We start from the raw sequence: 25,801 nt of genomic DNA, 5'->3' as shown, positions 1-25,801 counted from the left end.
AAGAGAGCTGATAACCGGCAAATACACACAGGGGACATCTGCACTGACAATCAGAGCATTGATCATAAGTGTTCTGATTATCAGTGCAGCTCCAACAGTGCCCACCAGTGCTGCCAATCAGTGCCCATCAATGATGCCTGTCAGTACTTATCAGTGCCACCTCATCAGTGCAGCCTCATTAGTGCCTCCATATAAGTGCACATCATTGCCCATCATTTCAGCATATCAGTGCAGCCTCATCAGTGCCACCTATCAGTGCCTCCATATAAGTGCTCATCAGTGTCCATCAATGCAGGATATCAGTGCTGCCCATCAGTGCCATCTATCAGTGCCACCTATCAGTGCAGCCACATCAGTGCCTCCATATAAGTGCTCATCAATGCCCATCAGTGCCCATCAATGCAGCATATCAGTGCCGCCCATCAATACCCATCGGTGCCACCTATATGGAGGCACTGATGAGGCTGCACTGATAGGTGGCACTGATGGGTATTGATGGGCGGCACTGATGAGGCTGCACTGATATGCTGCATTGATGGGCACTGATGAGCACTTATATGGAGGCACTGATGAGGCTGCACTGATAAGTGCTCATCAATGCCCATCAATGCAGCGTATCAGTGCAGCCTCATCAGTGCCATCTATCAGTGCCACCTATCAGTGCAGCTTCATCAGTACCTCCATATAAGTGCCCATCAATGCAGCATATCAGTGCAGCCTCATCTGTGCCTCCCATCAGTACTTATCGGAACGCCCGCTCTGTCTGCAACAAACTCACTGCTGTTCATGACCTCTTTGTCACTAATTCCTTTAATCTACTTGCTCTCACCGAAACCTTGCTCCACGAATATGACACCCCTTCTCCTGCTTCCCTCTCCCAGGGTGGCCTTCACTGGACTCACTCCCCTAGGCCTAATAGACGCAAGGGAGGTGGAGTGGGATTCCTCCTATCCCCCCAGAGCACCTTCCAGGTTATTCACCCTCCTCCCTCTTTTTCACTCTCATCATTCGAAGCCCACTGTATACGTCTAGTCTCTCCTACTTCCCTAAGAATTGCTGTGATCTACCGGCCCCCTGGACCATTATCGACTTTCCTTGATGAGTTTTCTGCTTGGCTACCCTACTTTCTCTCTTCGGAAATTCCCACAATCCTTCTCGGTGATTTCAACATCCCTGCTAATACAAACACTCCTGCTACTTCTAAGCTCCTTAGTCTAACCTCTTCATTTGACCTGAAGCAATGGGTACAGGCTTCTACTCACTCTGATGGCAACACGCTTGACCTTGTATTCTCCTACCTATGCACTCCTTGCAATTTCCCAAACAATCCTTTTCCTCTCTCGGACCACCACCTTATTAGTTTCTCTCTCCCCCTGTCTCCCACCACCTTTCCCTCCAATCGCCTAACCATCACCCGTAGAAACTTTTGCAACTTCAACTCCTCTCTCCTCTATTCTGCTACTGACCATCTCTATGACAAAATCTCCCCCCTGTCCTGCCCCAACCAAGCCATGTCCATCTACAATAAATCTCTGTCCTCCACCCTGGACAAGCTCGCTCCCCTCACTACACGCAGAATCAGGCCTCGACCCCTACAACCCTGGCAAACAGATGACACCAAAAGTCTCAAAAAACGTAGTCGCGCTCTTGAGCGTCTGTGGCACAAGGCTAAGTCTCTCAAAGACTTCAACCAATACAAATCTTCCCTCCAAAAATACTATTCTTTCCTCCACACTGCCAAGCAAACCTATTTTACAACTCTTATTAACACCTTCTCATCCAGTCCCCGTAAACTTTTCTCTACCTTTAACTCTCTACTTTGTCCTCCACCGCCTCCACCCACTGACTCACTCACTGCCCAGGAGATCGCTAATCACTTCAAAAACAAGATTGATACAATCCGCGATGAAATCTCCATTCTACAGGTATCTCCCCCAGCTAAGACCCCATGTCAACAGGTACAACTGACACTCCCCCTATTCAAATCTACTACTACAGATGAAGTTGCTAAACTCCTTTCTATCGTCCACCTAACCACCTGTCCCCTGGACCCTATTCCCTCTCAAATGCTACGGTCGCCCTCTGACCCCATCCTACACTCTCTAACCCACATCTTCAATCTCTCCCTCACCTCTGGCATCTTCCCCGACGCTCTAAAACATGCACTGGTCACCCCCATACTCAAAAAGCCGTCCTTGGACCCTACCAATCTTAACACCCTACGCCCAATCTCCTTGCTCCCCTTTTCCTCTAAACTCCTTGAACGCCTGGTTTACAACCAACTGAGTGACCACCTCATTAAAAACAACCTTCTTGATCCCCTTCAATCTGGATTTCGCCCTCAACACTCCACAGAAACTGCTCTTTTAAAACTCACAAATGACCTACTAACTGCAAAAACCAATGGACACTATTCTGTACTCCTACTTCTGGACCTTTCAGCTGCCTTTGACATGGTTGACCACCCCCTCCTCCTCAAAAAACTTTACTCCCTCGGTCTCCGTGACTATGCTCTTCAGTGGCTCTCATCCTACCTATCCCAACGCACCTTCAATGTCACTTACAATTCTACTTCCTCCACTCCTCTTCCCTTCTCCGTCGGGGTCCCCCAAGGTTCTGTTCTTGGACCTCTTATTTTCAATCTACATCTCTTCCCTGGGTCAGCTGATAGCCTCTCACGGCTTTCAATATCATTTCTATGCTGATGACACACAAATCTATCTCTCCACCCCTCAACTCACTCCATCAGTCTCCTCACGCATCACTAACTTACTAACCAACATATCTGTATGGATGTCACACCACTTCCTCAAACTCAACTTGTCCAAAACTGAGCTTATAATATTTCCTCCCCCACGTGCCTCTTCCCCTGACTTCTCTGTGAAGAGCAATGGCAAAACCATCCACCCGTCCCCACATGTCAGGGTGCTAGGTGTTATCCTAGATTCTGAACTCTCCTTTCAGCCCCACATCCAATCACTTTCCAAAGCTTGCCGCCTCAACCTCCCCAACATCTCTAAACTACGTCCCTTCCTAACCAATGAAACCACAAAGCTCCTGATTCACTCCCTGGTCATCTCTCGCCTTGACTACTGCAACTCACTCCTCATTGGCTTACCTTTAAATTGACTCCTCCCCCCTTCAGTCCATCATGAATGCGACTGCCAGACTCATCCACCTTACAAACCGCTCAGTGTCTGCTACCCCTCTCTGCCAATCCCTCCATTGGCTGCCACTCACCCAACGAATTAAATTCAAAATACTAACAATAAGTTACAAAGCCATCCACAACTCTGCCCCCAGCTACATCACTAACCTAGTCTCAAAATACCAACCTAATTGCCATCTCCGTTCCTCCCAAGACCTCCTGCTCTCTAGCTCCCTCATCACCTCCTCCCATATCCGCCTCCAGGACTTCTCCCGAGCCTCGCCTATCCTCTGGAATTCCCTACCCCAATCTGTCAGACTGTCTCCAAATGTATCAACTTTTAGGCGATCCCTGAAAACTTTCCTCTTATCCTTCCTCCATCTAACAACTGCACTATGTTCTCCATTAGCTCATCCCCCACAGCTATTACCCTTTTGTATAACTTGACCCTCCCTCCTAGATTGTAAGATCTAACGAGCAGGGCCCTCTGATTCCTCCTGTATTGAATTGTATTGTACTTGTACTGTCTGCCCTAATGTTGTAAAGCGCTGCGTAAACTGTCGGCGCTATATAAATCCTGTATAATAATAATAATCAGTGCCTCCATATAAGTGCTCATCAGTGCCCATCAATGCAGCATATCAGTGCAGCCTCATCAGTGCCGCCCATCAGTACCCATCTTTGCTATCTATTAGTGCCACTTATCAGTGCCTCCATATAAGTGCTCATCAATCCCCATCAATGCAGCATATCAGTGCCACCTATCAGTACACATCAGTGCCGCATATCAGTGAAGGAGAAAAACTGCTTATTTATAACATTTTTTAACAGAAACTAAGAAAAACTATTTTTTTTCAAAATGTTCGGTCTTTTTTCATTTGTTTAGCAAAAAACAAACAAAAAAAAAAACAGCAGTGATTAAATATCACCAAAAGAAAGCTCTATTTTCCAAAAAAAATAATAAAAATTTCATATGTGTACAGTGTTGTATGACCGCACAATTGTCATTCAAAGTGTGACAGCTCTGAAAGCTGAAAATTGGCCTGGGCAGGAAGGGGGTGGAAGTGCCTGGTAGGCAAGTGGATAAGTGGTTTTCCTTTGTCTTTCTTTTCTCTCCTCATCTTAGATGCCAGCCGGATGTTTAATGCCAGCCTTTCCAACGCCCATGTACTGATGCCGGGTTACCAGCCTAGTCTGAACAGCATGCTCTTGGAGGGACATACATTGCTAGCTCTGGCAACCAATATGTATGCTCCCGGTGGAATTGATGGGGTAAGATGTAGACACTATTTTTCTACCAGCTACAGCACCCCCCCCCCCCCCCCACCCCCCACCCCCGCATCCTTTTCCCCGTTTAAATTACTGTGTATGAAGCCATCTCCATTTTCTGTTTCCATCATTCACCTCCAGGTATTGCAGCAGTCTGAGGAGTCCAGCCTCTCTAAATGGAATGTGGACCCTGCATTGCTTAAGATGGCCCTGGCAACGTATCCCAAGCTCAAGGCAGCGCTGTTCCCTCAGCACCCCCCCAACACACCGGCACCCCCTGACATCACTCTCTACCATCTCCTGCAGGTTTTGTATAAGGATCCAATATTGTCTGATACATTCTCTTAAAGTCTTACTAAAGTAAAAAAATGCAGATCGTGGGTGCAATCTCAGGCTCCTGCAGTCTCAGCATAGCTGTCTGCTCATATCTCACACAGACAGGAAGTTACTTGAGATCAGGAAGATCAATGAACTACAAGAGCCCCCTAGGGGGGGAGAGAGTGCAGATGGTGGAGCATGTTACATGGTACACCCTAAAAACGGGTGGAAGATGTAAAATGTTCCAAAGGCGAACAAAACTGATTTAAAATGTGTAAAAAAAATACATGTAGATAAAATAAATAAAAACAATTCACAATTTAAAAGCACCCCTGCAATAAGTCTAGGGCCATAACTCAGGGCTCTTTCAGCAGAGGGATGGGAACTTCCCTTCCCTCTCCCGAAACAAAGTAGAGTCGGACTGAATGCTGCTCAGCCATTCACAGGTGAAGTAATTGGTGCAAAAAACTATTATTCGGGGGTGGTTATTCCCTATATCTATTGCACCTATGTATTAACGTGTCTATTCCCCTAGCTAGCTAGTCTATTAAAACTCTGATCACATGTTATCATTGATATTACAATAATACAAGGGTAGCTATGAAACCAAGCACACGGCTTTATAAAACAAAGTCTTATTTATTTCCCAAAATCATAGGAAAGCGCTAACATAAAAAATACTAAAGCAAGATATTACAAACTTATACCAATAGAACACAAAATACAAGAATATCAAAGATACTTATCACAGTGCTTTCCTCGAGACTTTGTATCGTCGGCTGGGCTCAGATGGTAAAAAGAGAGCCATGTGGCTAAAAATGGTGGATAGAGCCATGCGGCCCAGGCACAAGCCAAGAGCGATAAGGGTAGAGGCAAAGAGATAGCTTTCTCACTCGTTCAGTCTTTTATACTTCGATCATACACCATCCAAACCCAACCCCAGTGCCATCCCATCTAGACTTTTGATGAATCAGTATTTATGGGGATTATATTACTGTCCGTCCTGCTGTATTGGCCTCTAGGGGCAGCATTGTCCATGTCTCTGTATCCTAGGTCAATCTTCAATGCCTTTGATCTTTTGATCTTCTGTAGCAGGACATTCATCAATCATCTTGTCAACTATGGTCCCTTTTCAAGTTTGCTTTATAGCAACAGACGGTCCGGAGCCAAGAGCTGAGAAACGACATTCCAAACCGCCCCCCAGGAAAGCAAATGCTTAGTTGTATCAACCAGAAAGAAACTCAAACCTTTACCCTCTCTTTGGGAATAGGAAACAGATATGTAGAAACTCCATAAATATGACATTAGACCATGTTGCCTTCCAACAACAGGAAACTTTGTATTTTATGAATGAATACAAAGTTTCCTCTGATTCGCTGAGGTGTAGAAGTGGGCAGATGATGTCAGGATCTTCGTCACAGCCAGTCAGTCACATTCATTACAGTTGGGATGCAGCAGCTGCTGCTCCCAATTTGACAGCAGTGTAGATGTGCGGCCCCGAAGGCACACTTTCTGCATTCGGGGCCACTCGCCCACACTTTCATTACTGTTAAATTGGGAGCAGTGGCTGGGGTCCATGCAGCCGCTGCATCCCAGTTGACATGAATGGGATGCTGTAGTTAATAGTACCATTTATTTCAGCTGAGCGCACTGTGCCTTTTTCAAACGCTCTGACCTAATGTTCCCCGTCTTTGTATATGTATCCCTATGTTGAGGTGTATAACCACTTCCCGACCGTAGGATGTCCATGGACGTCCTTAGGTTGGAGTTGTTGTACCGGGATGATGGCTGCAGCTGCAGGCATCATCCAATATAACAGCAGACGATTCCCTTTTTTAGTAAAGGCCGTGGGGGAGGGGGGGGGTTCTAAGTAATTTTCTAGCAAAAACCATTATTTTTACTTGTGGGAGAGAAATGCCAGAATTGGCCCGGTAGGGAAGTAGATAATAATCTTGTTGTCTATGTTCCTTACAGTCTCTGCCACCTTTCCACCCATCAAAATTCTTCACGTGGCAGCCTACAAACCCTTTTGCACCAGCAGGTAGGTAATCCTTTCAATAGAAATGCTCTTGGATATGATCAGCGGACTATAAGATACTGTCTGTTTTAGATAGCAGTACGGAGCTCCCTCACTTCTCCTGCCCGCGGCTGGTCAGTAAGTACGCCATACAGGAGCAGCTGGATCTTTTCTTCTACTTACGCAGTGGCCGGCCATCAATGGCGTTCTACACCTTCATCGTGAACAAGCTAATAAAGGTCAAAGATCCTCAACCATTGTAAGTTAAATGTATCTAAACCCAAGAACATAATACAGTAGTACCTTGAATTACGAGCATCATTATTCGTTCCAGAAGAATGCTTGTAATCCAAAGCACTCATATATCAAAGCAAGTTTGTCCATAGAAATCAATGAAAACTCAGATAATTAGTTCCAGTGTCACTGCTGGTATATGCAGTACCGCATGTGGCCAGAGGTGGGGGGGGGGGGACGCCGGAGACACTCGGGAAACCCAGTGTCTCCGAGAGTCTCTGAGTGTCTCCGAGCGTCACCGGTACCCATGCACCTCTGGCCACATGCGTTACTGCACACCCCAGAGGCTTGAATCCTGCTCGTACTCGCAATCCGAAGTTTCACTGCATATCACAGCTTATGGGCTTTTTGATGTGGTGGCTGCCTTGGTTTTGATACTTCAGGCCATTTTCCTGTCATTTTAACTGCTGATCCTGCAAGTAATGCACTTCCTGCCCTAGGATGAACATGCTCACTCACTATACTGTATCTACAGTGCATCTGGAATGTATTCACAGTTCTTCACTTTTTCTACATTTTTTTATGTTACAGCCTTATCCCAAAACAAATTAAATTAATTATTGTCCTCAAAATTGTACAAATAATACCCCATAATGACAACGTAGAGAAGTTTGTTTGAAATCCTTGCAAATTTATTAAAAATAAAAAAGGAAAAAAATCCCGTGTACATAGGTGTCACAGCCTTTGCCATGACACTCAGAATTGAGCTCAGGTGCCTCCTGTTTCCACTGATCATCCTTGAGATGTTTCTACAACTTGATTGGAGTCCACCTGTGGTAAATTCAGTTGATTGGACATGATTTGGAAAGGCACACACCTGTCTATGGAAGGTCCCACAGTTAACAGTGCATGTCAGAGCACAAACCAAGCCATGAAGTCCAAGGAATTGTCTGTAGACCTCCGAGACAGGATTGTATGGAGGCACAGATCGGGGGAAGGGTACAGAAAGATTTCTGCAGCATTGAAGGTCCCAATGAGCACAGTGGCCTCCATCATCTGTAAATGGAAGACGTTTGGAACCACCAGGACACTTCCTAGAGCGGGCCACCCGGCCAAACTGAGCGATCGGGGGAGAAGGGCCTTCTTATTTAGGGAGGTGACCAAAAACCCGATGGTCACTCTGACAAAGGTCCAGCGTTTCGCTGTGGAGAGAGGAGAACCTCTCAGAAGAACAACCATCTCTGCAGCATTTCACCAATCAGCCCTGTATGGTAGAGTGGCCAGATGGAAGCCACTCCTCAATAAAAAGCACATGACAATCCGCCTGGAGTTTGCCAAAAAGCATCTGAAGGACTCTCAGACCATGAGAAACAAAATTCTCTGGTCTGATGAAACAAAGATTGAACTCTTTGGCCTGAATGGCAAGCGTCATGTCTGGAGGAAGCCAGGTACCGCTCATCACCTGACCAATACCATCCCTACAGTGAAGCATGGTGGTGGCAGCATCATGCTGTGGGGATGTTTTTCAGCGGCAGGAACTGGGAGACTAGTCAGGATCAAGGGAAAGATGCATGCAGCAAAGTACAGAGACATCCTTGAATAAAACCTGCTCCAGAGAGCTCTGGACCTCAGACTGGGGCGAAGGTTCATCTTCCAACAGGACAACGACCCTAATCACACAGCCGAGATAACAAAGGAGTGGCTACAGGACAACTCTGTGAATGTCCTTGAGTGGCCCAGCCAGAGCCCAGACTTGAACCCGATTGACCACCTCTGGAGAGATCTGAAAATGTCTGTGCACCGACTCTCCCCATCCAACCTGATGGAGCTTGAGAGGTCCTGCAAAGAAGAATGGGAGAAACTGACCAAAAATAGGTGTGCCAAGCTTGTAGCATCATACTCAAAAAGACTTGAGGCTGTAATTGGTGCCAAAGGGGCTTCACCAAAGTATTGAGCAAAGGCTGTGAATAATTATATTTTTGTTTTTTATTTTTATTCAATTTTCAAAAACTTCTGTTACAATGTTTTTTATTGAAATATGAAAAAGGGAAAAGCAGATAACAAATTCCCACGCAGGGGATATGGACATAAAACATAAGAAAGTGGTTCACATAAAAGTACATGATAAGACGTATATTATGAAGGTATAGATTCTAAACTGACACCGACCCACCAGCTAGGGCCGGGGGTCAGTGCGTTGTGCCCGAGCCTTGAGGCCCAGGGGCTAAGGCAGACAAGTGGGAGCAGGGTTGTCCGCAGAACGGGGAAGAGAAAAACAATAGAAAAATAAACAAAAAACAACTCTAAATAAATAAATAAAACACGCCCCACGACAGTGGGGGGGGGGGGGGGTGATAGGTATAGAACAGAGGGGCGAGCAAGTGGCCCAGAGACAGAGAGGAAAGTGGGAAAGAGAAAGGGGTGGTCCCCCAGGCTGGAGACAGGGTCAAATTGAATCTAGACTCCTAGACTAGTCGGATTTAGATTAGGGAGTGCGTAGGACTTCCACGGGGCCCACATCTTAAGGAATTTTGCATGGGAGTCGTGGAGGATGCTGGACGTTTTTTCGTGGATCATAAGGATCGTCAAGGTATTCTTTACCTCTGCAAATGAGACAGAAGGTTTGGCAGCGATAAATAAATATGTGGCTAGCTTCTGTTGGTGAGAGAAAAGCCAGGGAGCGGGCAATGGAGTAATGCAAATTTGGGGTCCTTGTGAAAGGGGACATGACCAGAATCCTACAAGACTGGGGCAAGACCACCATGTGTGCAGTTCATCTCCTCGTTGACCACAATCTGTCATTGCATGATAGGTTTGACTTGGCGATACGGGCTCGGACCCAGTACCAGCGCCTCCAACGTGGCAAAGATTAAAGAGCATTTTGCTATGCTGGACCAGGCCTTACTCCAGTCTGCTAAATCTATGGGGGACAGGTCACGTTCCCATTTAAGCACATAGGAAAGGGTAATGGAAGTGCTGCCAGGGGTTAGTAAGGAGTAGATCATAGAGATGGTGCCGCGAGCTCCTGGGCAATGCTGGCAGGTGTGCTCAAAGGCAGTCATTTGATATGGAAAGGAGCCAAAGCGCCAGAAATTTGCAAAGATTTCAAACAAACTTCTTTCACGTTGTCATTATAGGGGGGATTGTTTGTTAAATTTTGAGGAAAATAATTAATTTATTCCATTTTGGAATAATGCTGTAATGTAAAAAAAAAAAAAAAGAAAAAAAGTGAAGCGCTGTGATTACATTCCGCATGCACTGTATGGCGGACAACTAACAACATTCTCCATCCTCATCTCCATTACATAGAGAGGACATGCAAACATTTTCTGTGTGCTAATTTATTTACAGTTATCACCTCTACCCATGGGCTGAATCTTTCCAGCCTTCATTATTTTCATTTTTGCTGAATACCTGGTTGATCGTGCCACTTCCATGGACTTCCCTGTAGGCCAGGCATCCCTAAATGGTGGATCGTGGTCTGGATCAAGCCACTGTCCAATCCGCACCCGCGGTTTGGACCATTTTGGAGCCACTTCTTCCCCCCCCCCCCTCCATTGCTGTTATTAGCACAGCAGAGCAGAAGGCAGGACTGTGCAGGTGGCACGGCACAGCATTGGACGGAGGGCAGGAGCTGCCGGGGTCAACTTTTCAAGTGATGATTGGTTGCTAAGACACAGAGCAGTCCTATCACTTGGGGTTAATATAAAAATGTAATCCCAGCAGCTCCCACCCTCTGTCTAATGTCAAGAGGGCAGAGCATACTACTGTGGGGGGGAGGGTGTGATATGGTTGGCAGTGCTGTGGTGGGGGAAGATATAAAGGGGGGGCAGTGCTATGGAGGGAGATGTAAAGGGGGGGCAGTGCTGGGTGGGAATGGGGGGCAGTGCTGTTGGGGGGGGGGGTGTTCTGAAAGGTGGCTTCTCTGTGGGGAGGATGACGAGAAGAGGGTAGAGCACACTACTACAGGGGGGGGGGGGGTTCTGTGATGTAAGAGGGGGGCAGTGCTGGGGGGGAATGGGGGGCAGTGCTGTTGGGGGGGGGGGGTGTTGTGAAAGGTGGCTTCTCTGTGGGGAGGATGACGAGAAGAGGGTAGAGCACACTACTACAGGGGGGGGGGGGGGTTTCTGTGATGTAAGAGGGGGGCAGTGCTGGGGGGGAATGGGGGGCAGTGCTGTTGGGGGGGGGGGGTGTTGTGAAAGGTGGCTTCTCTGTGGGGAGGATGACGAGAAGAGGGTAGAGCACACTACTACAGGGGGGGGGGGGGGTTCTGTGATGTAAGAGGGGGGCAGTGCTGGGGGGGAATGGGGGGGCAGTGCTGTTGGGGGGGGGGGTGTTGTGAAAGGTGGCTTCTCTGTGGGGAGGATGACGAGAAGAGGGTAGAGCACACTACTACAGGGGGGGGGGTGTTTCTGTGATGTAAGAGGGGGGCAGTGCTGGGGGGGAATGGGGGGCAGTGCTGTTGGGGGGGGGGGGGTGTTGTGAAAGGTGGCTTCTCTGTGGGGAGGATGACGAGAAGAGGGTAGAGCACACTACTACGGGGGGGGGGTTCTGTGATGTAAGAGGGGGGCAGTGCTGGGGGGGAATGGGGGGCAGTGCTGTTGGGGGGGGGGTGTTGTGAAAGGTGGCTTCTCTGTGGGGAGGATGACGAGAAGAGGGTAGAGCACACTACTACGGGGGGGGGGGGTTCTGTGATGTAAGAGGGGGGCAGTGCTGTAGGGGGTAATGTAAGAGGGGGGCAGATGCAGTAGGAAAATCTTACGTAGGCCCACACTTCCACACATACTATTTAGCGGCAACGCTCACTCATGCACATAACTGTCTGGTTTCGGACGACACTAATGCGCCAGTTCTCCGGGAGGCAGCACATTTGGGATCCTTTGAGGCCCTTCACAACGCCCTTTATAGGGGATTGGGGGTTTCGGTGAATTCTCCCGTCTTCCCTTTGCTCTGGTTGTATCTTTCTCTGTACATGATTTCATCTTCCGCATTCCTCTTTCATAACGATTTTCCCCGTTTGATTTCCCAGAATCCGGCAGGCTGCTGCAGACGTCTATGTGCTGGCGCTGTCCTCTTTTAGCGTTCCCTCCATCGTCTCTTCCTGCGTTTGCTTTCTTGAGCTGCTTGGAGTGAGTAGTCACAAGTTACGGGTGGACGTCAATGTGGCCAACGTTATCCTGAAGCACGCTACATCCAACCTGGAGGAATCCGAACACAAATCCTATACACAGGAATTAGGTATTCTCCTTCACAATGGTGGATTTTTTGTGGCCCATGTAATGTCCCTCTTGTCGCGATAGTTTTTTTTTTTTTTTATACCTTTGCCTTTAATTTGTATATAATTTCTGTTCATCATGAACACATGAAGGGGGGAGGGGGTGCGTTTGTCAATTCTGTAGCTCAGCAAAGCAATGCTAACCTGGATCAGTAAAGTGGCTATAAGCCCTGCAAGGTTCACGCTAAATGGGGCTTTGAAATCGCGCAAACTTCACTTGAAATCGCGCGATTTCAAAGCCGCATGTCAGTGCGCCTTCAGGTGCGACTTGGCTGACGTCTGTGTGATTTCATGCACACAGATGTCTATGCAAGTCGCCCCTGAAATCGCAAAAATAGTGCAGGCAATACAAAAGGTCTGGGTCGCGATGTTTTGAACAGTTCCATTGCTGACAATAGGGTTGCGACTTTTCATGGGATTTTGACCTGTTTAACTGCATGACAAATCGCACCGGTGTGAATGGGGGGCTAAAGGCAAATAATTTTTTTACCTTTAAAGTGGTTTTAAAGGCAGAAGGTTTTTACTGCAGACATGACCCCGGTACCGTTATTTAGAGTCGGCTGTTGGCTCTCTTGTAATAACAACTGGCTAACTAGCTGCTCGCTTGCTATTACAAGCAGCGGGACGGAATGTCAACCCCCCCCCCCTCCACCTCTCTTGGACTCTCCCATCCCACCGGGAGACCCAAGCGACCAGCCGGCACATCCACTGGCTGGCCAGACAGCCAAAGAAAACCCGGATCGGCTTTGATCAGCATTCCGCTATAGTAACCTGGAAGCAATGACATGACATCACTTCCGGTTTACTCGGATGTCAACAGCGCCATTTTTAAAAATCGAAAAGCATTCAAAAATGCAGATCTTGGGTGTTTTGAATGCTTTTAAGGGCAGAGGAGTGATTTGGGGTCTTGGAGACCCCCAGATCTCTCCATAAAGAGTACCTGTCACTGCCTGTTGCTGTCACAAGGGATGTTTACATTCCTTGTGCCAGCAATAAAAGTGATAAAAAAACGACAGTGTAAAAATAAAAGTAAAATGAAATAAATTAGGAAGAAAAAAAAAAAGCCCCCCCCCCCCCCCCTGTGATCGTGCGCACTGGCGAACCTGCGCGTCGGTCCCACATGCACGCAAGCAGCGATCGTCCCACACATGTGAGGTATCGCCACAAACGTCAGATCATTGGCAGTAAATCTAGCACCAGACCTCCCCTGTAAATCTAAAATGGTAACCTGTAAAGGCTTTTAAAGAGTCTCCTATGGATAGTAAAATCCATAGGCGACCTTGCTTTGTGCACTGGTGCGCAGTCATGTTGGAACAGGAAGGGGCCGTCCCCAAACTGTTCCCACAAAGTTGGGAGCATGAAATTGTCCAAAATGTCTTGGTATGCTGACGCCTTAAGAGTTCCCTTCACTGGAACTAAGGGGCCAAGCCCAACCCCTGAAAAACAACCCCACACCATAATCCCCCCTCCACCAAATGATTTGGACCAGAGCACAAAGACATGGAGGAGCGAGTTTGGGGTGGAGGAACTTAACTGGCCTGCACAGAGTCCTGACCTCAACCCGATAGAACACCTTTGGGATGAATTAGAGCGGAGACTGCGAGCCAGGCCTTCTCGTCCAACATCAGCGCCTGACCTCACAAATGGGCTTCTGGAAGAATGGTCAAACATTCCCATAGACACACTCCTAAACCTTGTGGACGGCCTTCCCAGAAGAGTTGAAGCTGTTATAGCTGCAAAGGCGGAGCCAACTCAATATTGAATCCTACGGACTAAGACTGGGATGTCATTAAAGTTCATGTGTGTGTAAAGGCAGGCGTCCCAATACTTTTGGTGATATAGTGTAGATTACGTTGGGGATTTGCTGCTTAGCAATGTGGCCATCCAAGGAAAGGATAGACTCAAATCTTTTATCTGTCAGGGAGCATTGGTGGAGCTTTAAGGCTGCATTCACACCTGAGCGTTTCAAAGTTGTGTGGTTTTTACCGCATTTTTGCCGCAATTTTGTTCAGATCACCAATGTAAAAGGCAGAAAAACGCCTGTAATCTGCCCCCAAAGAAGCTCATGTGGGTATAGGATATGGGATTGTATGATATTATTTATTTTTTATTTTTTAATGGTTGAACTAGATTTTTCAACCTAACTATAACCATAGTGGGCATGTAAGCCCATTCAAGTGACCAAGCTGCTCTATGCAGCCAAAAAAAAAGGAAGGCATTGAGCGGCTCAGGTGTGAGTGCAGCCTAAACAACACCGACGCAAAGGCAGTCTAAATCATACCAGCCTACACATTTAGATGGAATTCAGGAGCCAGCCTGGCAGTCAGTCGGTGGACACTTAAAAATCTTGGCGATTGTTTTCACCAACATTTCTACAGGAATTTTCCCAACATATCGTATATACTCGAGTATAAGCCGAGTTTTTCAGCACATTTTTTTTTGTGCTGGAAATGCCCCCCCTCGGCTTATACTCGAGTCAATCACTTTTCTGCAGCAGAGAATGACCGTTTCCGAACTGACTTTGGGGTCCCGTATCTTAGTGCTAGGAACCCCACATTTGGTGTGCTAACCCAGTGGAACTAGCACTACAACATATCCAAAGCTGGGGTTCCTAGCATCAAGTGGCCCTGAGATACGGGGCCCCAAAGTCGGTTCGGAAACAGTCATTCTCTGCTGCAGAAAAGGGATTGACTTGAGTATAAGCCGAGGGGGGCATATCCAGCACAAAAAAATGTGCTGAAGAACTCGGCTTATACTCGAGTATATACGGTATGTTGGGAAAATTCCTGTAGAAATGTTGGTGAAAACAATCGCCAAGATTTTTAAGTGTCCCCCGACTGTTGTTTAGGATCGGAAAATGTCATTCTCTGCTGCAGAAAAGTGCTTGACATTTTCCAAACCAAATTTGGCCCCGTATCTCAGGGCCACTTGGTGCTAGGAACCTCAGCTTTGGATATGTTGTAGTGCTAGTTCCGCAGGGGTTGCACACCAAATTTGGGGTTCCTAGCACCAAGTGGCCCCCGAGATATGGGGCCCCAAATTCGTTCAACTGTGTCCATCTGCAGCAATGTCATTTGTGGACCCTTTGGGTCCAGAGACCCCAAATTTTGGCTGTAGCTAGGGGGCATCTAGGAACCCTTAACTACAGACTTTGAAGTTTGGGGGACCTATGGGCTGCAAATGGGCACAGTGAGGCTGCAAATGGGCACAGTGAGGCTGCAAATGGGCACAGTGAGGCTGCAAATGGGCACAGTGAGGCTACAAATGGGCACAGTGAGGCTGCAAATGGGCACAGTGAGGCTGCAAATGGGCATTGTTGACCCTCTTTTTCCACTTACAGTAGCTGCGCATTTCTCACCCTAGGCTTATATTCGAGTCAATACGTTTTCCTAGTTTTTTTGTGGTAAAATTAGGTGCCTCGGCTTATATTCGGGTCGGCTTATACTCGAGTATATACGGTATGTTCTTTTTTGAGCTTAGGGCATTTTTCAGGCATCTTGCTTCAGGTGACAAAACGCTCAGATGTGAACAGGTGCCATTGAAATGAATGGGAATTTGCTTGTTGGGCGTTTTTCAGGCGTTTTTATGAGCTGAAAACGCTCAGGTGTGATTGAAGCCTGACGGCTGAACCTCGGCAGCCTCTACAACTAAGTGGGCCTCCACAAAGAATGCTCCTGGAAAGTGATCTTTGTCAAATAAGGAGCATTACTGGCCAAAATGGGGCTTCAGAAGTACATGTTCATTTTGGCCAGTAATGCTTCAGCATTACCACTGCAAGCTTTATCACAAAGTGGGGCCTCCATCAAAAAAAAAATGGGACAGGTGTCCCAATTGAGTAATCCTAGGGAAATAGATAGAAAAAAATGTCCCAATACTTTTGACAATATAGTGTATATTACTATTATGGTTATGTCTTCCTTCCATGCTTTCTTATATTTTTTGTTACAGGTCAGAGATTATTAAAGTTAGTGGACAACGAGACCGAGGCTGCTAAAGATCTTCTAACAAGCTTGGAGGAGGTAGTGGCTGTGGATCTGGAAAAAGAGGACAGGTAGGTAACGTCGGACGTTGGCTGGGTGGTCACAAAGCAAAATAAAAACACCGGCAGGCTGGAAGTGTGGTGTGACCTCATTTTTTCGAAGTACAGTGCCTTGCAAAAGTATTCACCCCCCTTGGCTTTTTACCTATTTTGTTACATTACAGCCTTTCGTTCATTTTTTTTAAATCTGAATGATATGTGATGGATCAGAACACAATAGTCTAAGTTGGTGAAGTAAAATTAGAAAAATATATACATAAAACTAATTTTCAGAAATAAAAACTGATAATTGGCACGTGCTTATGTATTCACCCCCTTTGTTATGAAGCCCATAAAAAGCTCTGGTGCCACCAATTACCTTCAGAAGTCACATAATTAGTGAAATGATGTCCACCTGTGTGCAATCTAAGTGTCACATGATCTGTCATTACATAGACACACCTTTGTGAAAGGCCCCAGAGGCGGCAACACCTAAACAAGAGGCACCACTAACCAAACACTGCCATGAAGACCAAGGAACTCTCCAAACAAGTAAGGGACAATGTTGTTGAGAGTACAAGTCAGGGTTAGGTTATAAAAAAATATCCAAATCTTTGATGATCCCTAGGAGCTCCATCAAATCTATCATAACCAAATGGAAAGAACATGGCACAACAGCAAACCTGCCAAGAGACGGCCGCACACCAAAACTCACAGACCGGGCAAGGAGGGCATTAATCAGAGAGGAGCACAGAGACCTAAGGTAACCCTGGAGGAGCTGCAGAGTTCCACAGCAGAGACTGGAGTATCTGTACATAGGACCACAATAAGCCGTACGCTCCATAGAGTTGGGCTTTATGGCAGAGTGGCCAGAAGAAAGTCATTACTTTCAGCAAAAAACAAAATGGCGCGTTTTGAGTTTGGGAAAAGCCATGTGGGAGACTCCCAAAATGTATGGAGGAAGGTGCTCTGGTCTGATGAGACTAAAACTGAACTTATTGGCCATCAAAGAAAATGCTATGTCTGGCGCAAACCCAACACATCACATCACCCAAAGAACACCATCCCCACAGTGAAGCATGGTGGTGGCAGCATCATGCTGTGGGGATGTTTTTCAGCAGTCGGGACTGGGAAACTGGTCAGAGTTGAGGGAAAGATGGATGGTGCTAAATACAGGGATATTCTTGAGCAAAACCTGTAGCACTCTGTGTGTGATTTGAGGCTAGGACGGAGGTTCACCTTCCAGCAGGACAAGACCCCAAACACACTGCTAAAGCAACACTTGAGTGGTTTAAGGGGAAACATGTAAATGTGTTGGAATGGCCTAGTCAAAGCCCAGACCTCAATCCAATAGAAAATCTGTGGTCAGACTTAAAGATTGCTGTTCACAAGCGCAAACCATCCAACTTAAAGGAGCTGGAGCAGTTTTGCAAGGAGGAATGGGCAAAAATCCCAGTGATAAGATGTGGGAAGCTCATAGAGACTTATCCAAAGAGACTTGGAGCTGTGATAGCCACAAAAGGTGGCTCTACAAAGTATTGACTTTAGGGGGGTGAATAGTTATGCACTTTTTTCTGTTATTTTGTCCTATTTGTTGTTTGCTTCACAATAATAATAAAAAAAAAAAATTAAAAAAACATCTTTAAAGTTGTGGGCGTGTTCTGTAAATTAAATTATGCAAATCCTCAAACAATCCATGTTCATTCCAGGCTGTAAAGGCAACTAAACACGAAAAATGCCAAGGGGGGGTGAATACTTTTGCAAGGCACTGTATCTAAAATAGAATTTCAGGCTGAGGCCCCTTTCACACAGGTGTTCCAATCAGCAGCCCGCTTTCATCATATTCGTTATGTTAGAATAATTTGTAGTCATTGTATGTCTGCTCAGGAACTCTATTTTGTGGGGGCACGCACGCGCGTGCGACGCCAAGGGCGTGTCCGCTCACGCCCACCGGCCAGCAGGGGAGCCAATCAGCGGTTGGGGCGGACTTGAATGTCTGCCGGTCACCCGCGATTGTTCCCCGCAGTGACAGAACGCGGATCTGCCTGTGTAAACAAGTGCAGATGAGGGATTTGGGGTCTTAATGACCCCGGATCTCTCCTGTTTCTGTCACAAGGAGCAACAGTGTAATAAATAAATTAATAATTAAAAAAAATAAAGTGCCCCCCACCCCCACCCATGCTTGGGCACAAAGGCATGCGTTGACCTCGCAAACAGCGATCATCCCACACATGTGAGGTATCACCGCGTACATCAGATCATGGGAAGTCATTTTAGCACCAGACCTCCTCTGTAAATCCAAAGTGGTAACCTGTAAGGGCTTTTAAAGCGTCACCTATAGATAGAAAGATGTATGCCGTTTGCCGCCGCTGCACGGGTGTGCACAGTTTGAAAGCGTGACATGTTTGGTATCTATTTACTCGGCGTAACATCGTCTTTTATGTTTTACCAAAAAATCAGGTTATGTATTGTGGTTTTTTTTTTTTTTTTTGCATTAAAATTCAAAAAAAGTGTATTTTTTTCCCCCAAAATTGTGTTTATCCACTTCAGCCCCGGAAGGATTTACCCCCTTCCTGACCAGGCCATTTTTTTGTGATTCGGCACTGCGTCACTATAACTGACAATTGCGCGGTCGTGCGATGTTGTACCCAAACAAAAATGACGTCTTTTTTTTCCCCCACAAATAGAGCTTTCTTTTGGTGGTATTTGATCATCTCTGCGGTTTTTTTATTTTTTGCGCTATAAACAAACAAAGAGCGACTATTTTGAAAAAAATAAATATTTTTTTTTTTTTTTTTACATTTTGCTATAATACATATCCAAAAAAAATATATAAAAAATAAATTTATTCATCAGTTTAGGCCAATACGTATTCTTCTACATACTTTTGGTAAAAAAAAATTGCAATAAGCGTATATTGATTGGTTTGCACAAAACTTATCGCTAGATTTCGGGACTTTTTTTGTATTGTTTTTACTGGTAATGGCGGCGATCTGCTATTTTTTTTTAGCGGGACTGCGACATTGCGGCGGACAAATCTGACCCCAAATGACACTTTTTTGGGGACCAGTGATATTATTGCATTGATCACTGCTATAAAAATGCTCTGTTCAATGTAAAAATGGCACTGGCAGGGAAGGGGTTAACACTAGGGGGCGATCAAGGGGTTAACTGGATATTTTCTTTTTCCCACCATTCTCTGTAATCCAGAGTGATGGTTGTGTGTGAAAATCCCAGAAATACTCAGAACAGCTGAGTATATATATAGATATATATATATAGAGAGAGAGATATCTATAGCAAGTATCGGAGTCCGAAGAACAATATAAGATATGTTTATATATATATAATATACAGGGTAGATATAATATATATATATAAAACAATCAAAGAGTTTATTGTTAACTTGACTTACCAAAAAAAATAAAAAAAAATTTATTATTATTATTATTATTAATAATAATAATAATAATAATATTTTTTTTATTTTTTTTGGTAAGTCAAGTTAACAATAAACTCTTTGTTTTATATATATATATTATATCTACCCTGTATATTATATATATATAAACATATCTTATATTGTTCTTCGGACTCCGATACTTGGTAATGTTATTCAGAGTTGAAAATGAGATTGGAGAGGTAAAGCCATGGGTCCCATTTTTTATTATAAAAATAATTAGTATTCTGTTAGTTCAAATTTGATAAAATGGGGTTTACAACCACCTAAAAAAAACAAAACGCTGCACAAATACCGTGTGACATAAAAAAAAATGCAAATTGCACAAAAGTGCCTCGGCTTTAAAAGAAATATTTAATATTTGGGAATTCTAAATAAATTTTCTAGCAAAAAAAAAAAAAAATGATTGTTACATGTAAAACGAACAGTGCCAGAAAAAGCCGGGTCCTTAGGTGTATAATGCAGAAGTGGCGTAGCGTGACCGGAAAACGCGCACATTCCTGTTGAAAAGGGTGTTTAGTTTCCTCACTAAGTGTCCACATCGGGATAAATATCATAATCTGGAAGTCTAAGTAAGGTGCGTGTCGCCGTCCTGACATGATGGATTAGTTTGCGTGTAATCAGAGCGTGATATCATTTTTCTCTTCCCAGCACTCATTGCAATGGATTATGGGTCACGGCTGTGCAGTTTTGTCACCTGCACTCCATTCCGTCAACTTCCTTACATTTGAGATACTTTGCTCAGAATCAAGACTGGTTGCAACTCCTTGTCCACGCCAACAGCCAGGAGGAGGTAAGTGCACCCTACCTACAGCCACCTACCTTCTCACTCTTGTCATCTCTGCTACTTTTTCTAAACATTTTCCTTCTTTCCCTTTACAGGTTTTCCATGTTCTGAATGATCTGAACCCTGTTTTGGCCAGCCACATTGCCTTAGCCCTGAAAGGGAAAGGGTCCGCTGAATGCCCCATAAGGGAAACAGACATGGAGACCAACCCGAATACCGTCCACCATGTTTTGGAGAAATGCCTTAATACGCCTGAACCTTCCAAGATGCTTCTTAAAGAGTGCATGAGGCATGGAATACCTCTCTTTAGTGTGTTGTCTACTTGTACAGAGGTAAGTGGATGAAAGATTGGAAGAGATATAATATGGGAAAAGTTCTCCCGGGGGGGGGGGGTTTAGGCAGCAAGGTTAATAATGTCAAGGAATTAATAAGTTAAAAGAAAATTCTTTATTGAAAAGTTGAGATAGCATGGACATATGGCAGTTAAAATATAAGCTCTGGTAAGGAGATATACCATTCCAAATACAGAAAGTGCAAACACAAGATTATATACAGCATCACATATTAGAGAGTCTGTCGTATAACTCTCCCGACGCGTTTTGACCTACGCGTTTCGACCTACATGGTCCCGGTCTTCCTCAGGGAGGATAGGTCTGCTGTGTAAAAAATTCAATTTTTACATTTTCAAATGTCATCAAATTGTTGGTAGACAGTTGCGATTAAAAAAACATAGGGTATAGTTACCAATAGAGGGTGTAAATGGGGGGATCTCCTAGCCAGAATTCCTTTAAAAATTGATGATCCCATGTGTCCCTAAGCCACTCCCACTCCAAAGGGGGGACACCGCTTCGCCCTGTATAGCTTGCAAGGAGTCACACTGGGGGACATCCCCTGGGGGCTTGCTTAAAGTGATACTAAAGGATCGTTTTTTATTTTTTTTTTAAATAACAAACATGTCATACCTCCACTGTGCAGCTCTTTTTGCCCCTGAACATCCATGTCTGGGGTCCCTCGGCGGCTCTTGCGGCTCCTCCCCGCATCAGATAACCCCCTTGGAGAAGCGCTCTCCCGAGGGGGGGTTACCTTGCGGGCGCGCTCCCGAGTCCAGCATTCGGCGTCCATAGAGGCCAAATGCAGGACTTGGCCCCGCCCCCCGGCGCCCGCATCAATGGATTTGATTGACAGCAGCAGGAACCAATGGCTGCGCTGCTATCAATCTATCCAATCAAGAGCCGAGAACCCCGGGCAGAGAGACAGCGTGTCCCCACTGGGTCAGGTTCCAGGGCTCAGGTAATTAAACAGGGGGGCTGGTCACTGCCAGGTGTTTTTTTCACCTTAATGTGTAGGATGCATTAAGGTGAAAAAACACGAGCCTTTACAACCCCTTTAACCACTTCCCGACCGCCGCACGACGATGTACGTCCAAACTTTGAACGGGGATATCGTTGTTATGGCAGGAGCTAGCTGCCATAACCCCGGTATCCCCGTTTTCGTGCGGCGGCCGGCTTTCAGATAAAAGTGGTCCCTGCGGCGGATTCGCCGCGAGATCACTTTTATCGGTGGCGGGAGAGGGCCCCTCCCGCCGCGATCCGGTGCCCTCCGCCGCTTACTGGAGCCGTCGGTAGCGGCGGAGGCGATCGCGTCCTGCTCTCTGGTGTGTCTGAAGACAAGTGAGGCTAAGATGGTGCCCACTCGTCTCCATGACACTGCTGGGCGGAAGCGACGTCAAAACGTCACTTCCGTCCACGCCTCTTAAAGGCATATTTTTTCAAATGTCATTTTTCGAAATTACTTTTTTTTTTTTTTTATTGCATTTTAGTGTAAATATGAGCTGTGAGATCTTTTTGACCCCCCAGATCTCATATTTAAGAGGCCCTGCCATGCTTTTTTCTATTACAAGGGATGTTTACATTCCTTGTAATAGGAATAAACGTGACACAATTTTTTTTTTTTTTTAAACAATGTAAAAATAAATAAAATATTGTAAAATAAATAATAAAAAAAAAAAAAAAAAATTTTTAAAACCCCCCCTGTCCCGACGAGTTCGCGCGCAGGAGCGAACGCATACGCGAGTAGTGCCCGCATATGAAAACGGTGGTCAAAGCACACATGTGAGGTATCGCAGCGACCGGTAGAGCGAGAGCAATAATTCTAGCCCTAGACCTCCTCTGTACCGCAAAATATGCAACCTGTAGAATTTTTTAAACGTCGCCTATGGAGATTTTTGAGGGTAAAAGTTTGACGCCATTCCATGAGCGGGCACAATTTTCAAGCGTGACATGTTGGGTATCAGTTTACTTGGCGTAACATTATATTTCACAATATAAGAAAAAATTGGGATAACTTTACTGTTGTCTTATTTTTTTATTCAAAAAAAAGTGAATTTTTTCCAAAAAAAGTGCGCTTTTAAGACCGCTGCGCAAATACGGTGCAAAAAAAAAGTATTGCAATGACCGCCATTTTATTCTCTAGGGTGTTAGAAGAAAAACCATATATAATGTTTGGGGGTTCTAAGTAATTTTCTAGCAGAAAAACCTGTTTTAAACATGTAAACACCTAAAATCCAAAACGAGGCTAGTCCTTAAGTGGTTAAAGCAAATTTAAACTTTAGCAGTCAAATTTTAGAAAACCCCATTATATATTTTTTTGCGCTCCCATTTACTACTCATCATGCCTAATTTATTTTTTATTTTTTATATTTATTACCTTTTTTAGATGTTTCTTAACCACTTGCCGACCACCCACAGTACGTTTACATCATGACTTTGACGTTTAATACCAGGGTTATGGTTTTATACCTTTTCCCTTTTATGTCCCTTTTAAATGATTTTTTTTTAATCACTTTTACTCCTATCACAAGTAATGTAAACATCCCTTGTGATAGAAATAAGGCATGGCAGGTCCTCTTTAGGACCCCAGATCTCTCCTCTACTCTGGTGAAAAAAAACAAAACATTGATCTCATGCTTTACAAAAAAAAAAAAAAAAGGTAGTGTTTACATCTGCCTAACGCGGAAATGATGCAATGACGTCGCTTCCCACCTCCTAGACCATAGACATGGCCAGGGACCTGATAGGCTTATGAAAAACCGGCACCGCCGGATCGCATCCCGGGCTCCCCGATCACACGGAACAGCCTGGAGGGGACCCTCCGCCACCTCTAAAAGCAATCCAGCTACTAACTGGTCGCTGGGATTGCTTTTAGATGAAAGAGCATCGCCAGCTGAAAAGAAAAAAAATACCAGGGTTGTGGCATAACAGCTGCAGCCATAACTCTGGTATAACCACTTGAAGCCAGTCACATACATGCAACGATCGCCATTTTATTCTCTAGGGTCTCTGCTAAAAAAGACATATATAATGTTTGGTGGTTCTAAGTCATTTTCTAGCACAAAATACAGATTTTTACTTGTAAATAAAGAGTGCTAGAAAACTTTCACCAGACCAGAATGACCTCTGAAAAAAAAAAAAAGACTTTAGTATCATTTTAACTTTTCTTCGATGTCTTTTTCCATTCAGAACGCCGACCTTCTCTCCTGTATGTGCGCTTTTATTGTGACGTCGGTGAATGATGCCACACACTTGGAGATTACGCAGACGTTATCGACTCCCGAAGATCACAAGTGGAAGCTGGAAGATCTCGCGCAGATCTGGAATGTGGTGCTGGGAAGGAAGGACAGCAGAACATTACACAAAGCCTTCAGCATTTTCATGGAGGTAATCATGGGGCTGGGTGAGGAGAGGAGCAAGGCAAATCAATAATACAGGTACTTCGAAAAGGAAAGTCATAAAATCTGACTGATGTACAGAGTAAAATATACAAAGGCAAATCAAATGAGATTAAAGATATAAAAAAGAAAAAAAAAACTGACCAATATGAAGGTTACAGTTACAGAATTTCATAATAAAATCTGGAACAATAGTGCCCCCTCTTTGGTGTCAGTGGGAGGAATAGTGTCCCATCATTGGTATCAGTGGGAGGAATAGTGTCCCATCATTTGTATCAGTGGGAGGAATAGTGCCCCATCATTGGTATCAGTGGGAGGAATAGTGCCCCATCATTGGTGTCAGTGGAATAGTGTCCCATCATTTGCATCAGTGGGAGGAATAGTGCCCCATCATTGGTGTCAGTGGAATAGTGTCCCATCATTTGTATCAGTGGGAGGAATAGTGCCCCATCATTGGTGTCAGTGGAATAGTGCCCCCATCATTGGTATCAGTGGGAGGAATAGTGTCTCATCATGTGTATCAGTGGGAGGAATTGTGTCCCATCTTTGGTGTCAGTGGGAGGAATAGTGCCCCATCATTGGTGTGGTGGAAGGAGTAGTGCCTCATTATTGGTGTCAGGGGAAGGAATAGTGCCCCATCATTGGTATCAGTGGGAGGAATAGTGTCCCATCATTGGTATCAGTGGGAGGAATAGTGTCCCATCATTGGTGTCAGTGGGAGGAATAGTGCCCCATTATTGGTATCAGTGGGAGGAATAGTGCCCCATCATTGGTATAAGTGGGAGGAATAGTGCCCCATCATTGGTATAAGTGGGAGGAATAGTGCCCCATTATTGGTATCAGTGGGAGGAATAGTGTCCCATCATTGGTGTCAGTGGGAGGAATAGTGCCCCATTATTGGTATCAGTGGGAGGAATAGTGTCCCATCATTGGCGTCAGTGGGAGGAATTGTGCCCCATCATTGGTGTCAGTGGGAGGAATAGTGTCCCATCATTGGTATCAGTGGGAGGAATTGTGCCCCATCATTGGTGTCAGTGGGAGGAATAGTGTCCCATCATTGGTATCAGTGGGAGGAATAGTGTCCCATCATTGGTATCAGTGGGAGGAATAGTGTCCCATCATTGGTATCAGTGGGAGGAATAGTGTCCCATCATTGGTATCAGTGGGAGGAATAGTGCCCCATCATTGGTATCAGTGGGAGGAATAGTGTCCCATCATTGGTATCAGTGGGAGGAATAGTGTCCCATCATTGGTATCAGTGGGAGGAATAGTGTCCCATCATTGGCGTCAGTGGGAGGAATAGTGCCCCATTATTGGTATCAGTGGGAGGAATAGTGCCCCATCATTGGTATAAGTGGGAGGAATAGTGCCCCATTATTGGTATCAGTGGGAGGAATAGTGTCCCATCATTGGTGTCAGTGGGAGGAATAGTGCCCCATTATTGGTATCAGTGGGAGGAATAGTGTCCCATCATTGGCGTCAGTGGGAGGAATAGTGCCCCATCATTGGTATAAGTGGGAGGAATTGTGCCCCATCATTGGTGTCAGT

At 45.4% G+C, this 25,801-nt stretch overlaps 1 protein-coding gene across 1 annotated transcript in view; it reads left to right on the top strand.

Annotated features, from left to right (window-relative positions):
* The window catches only part of SPG11 (SPG11 vesicle trafficking associated, spatacsin), a 123,978-nt gene that overhangs the window by 48,176 nt on the left and 50,001 nt on the right, over positions 1–25,801 (top strand). Inside the window, 9 exon segments of the mRNA XM_073618255.1 lie at positions 4,275–4,420; positions 4,559–4,723; positions 6,710–6,776; positions 6,846–7,011; positions 12,016–12,224; positions 16,210–16,312; positions 20,391–20,532; positions 20,622–20,858; positions 24,045–24,242. Coding sequence (XP_073474356.1) covers positions 4,275–4,420; positions 4,559–4,723; positions 6,710–6,776; positions 6,846–7,011; positions 12,016–12,224; positions 16,210–16,312; positions 20,391–20,532; positions 20,622–20,858; positions 24,045–24,242 — 1,433 coding nt within the window.

Source organism: Aquarana catesbeiana, linkage group LG03 (genome assembly GCF_042186555.1).
Source record: "Aquarana catesbeiana isolate 2022-GZ linkage group LG03, ASM4218655v1, whole genome shotgun sequence".
Taxonomy (NCBI): Eukaryota; Metazoa; Chordata; class Amphibia; order Anura; family Ranidae; genus Aquarana; species Aquarana catesbeiana.
This window is presented reverse-complemented; position numbering and strand designations above follow the sequence as displayed.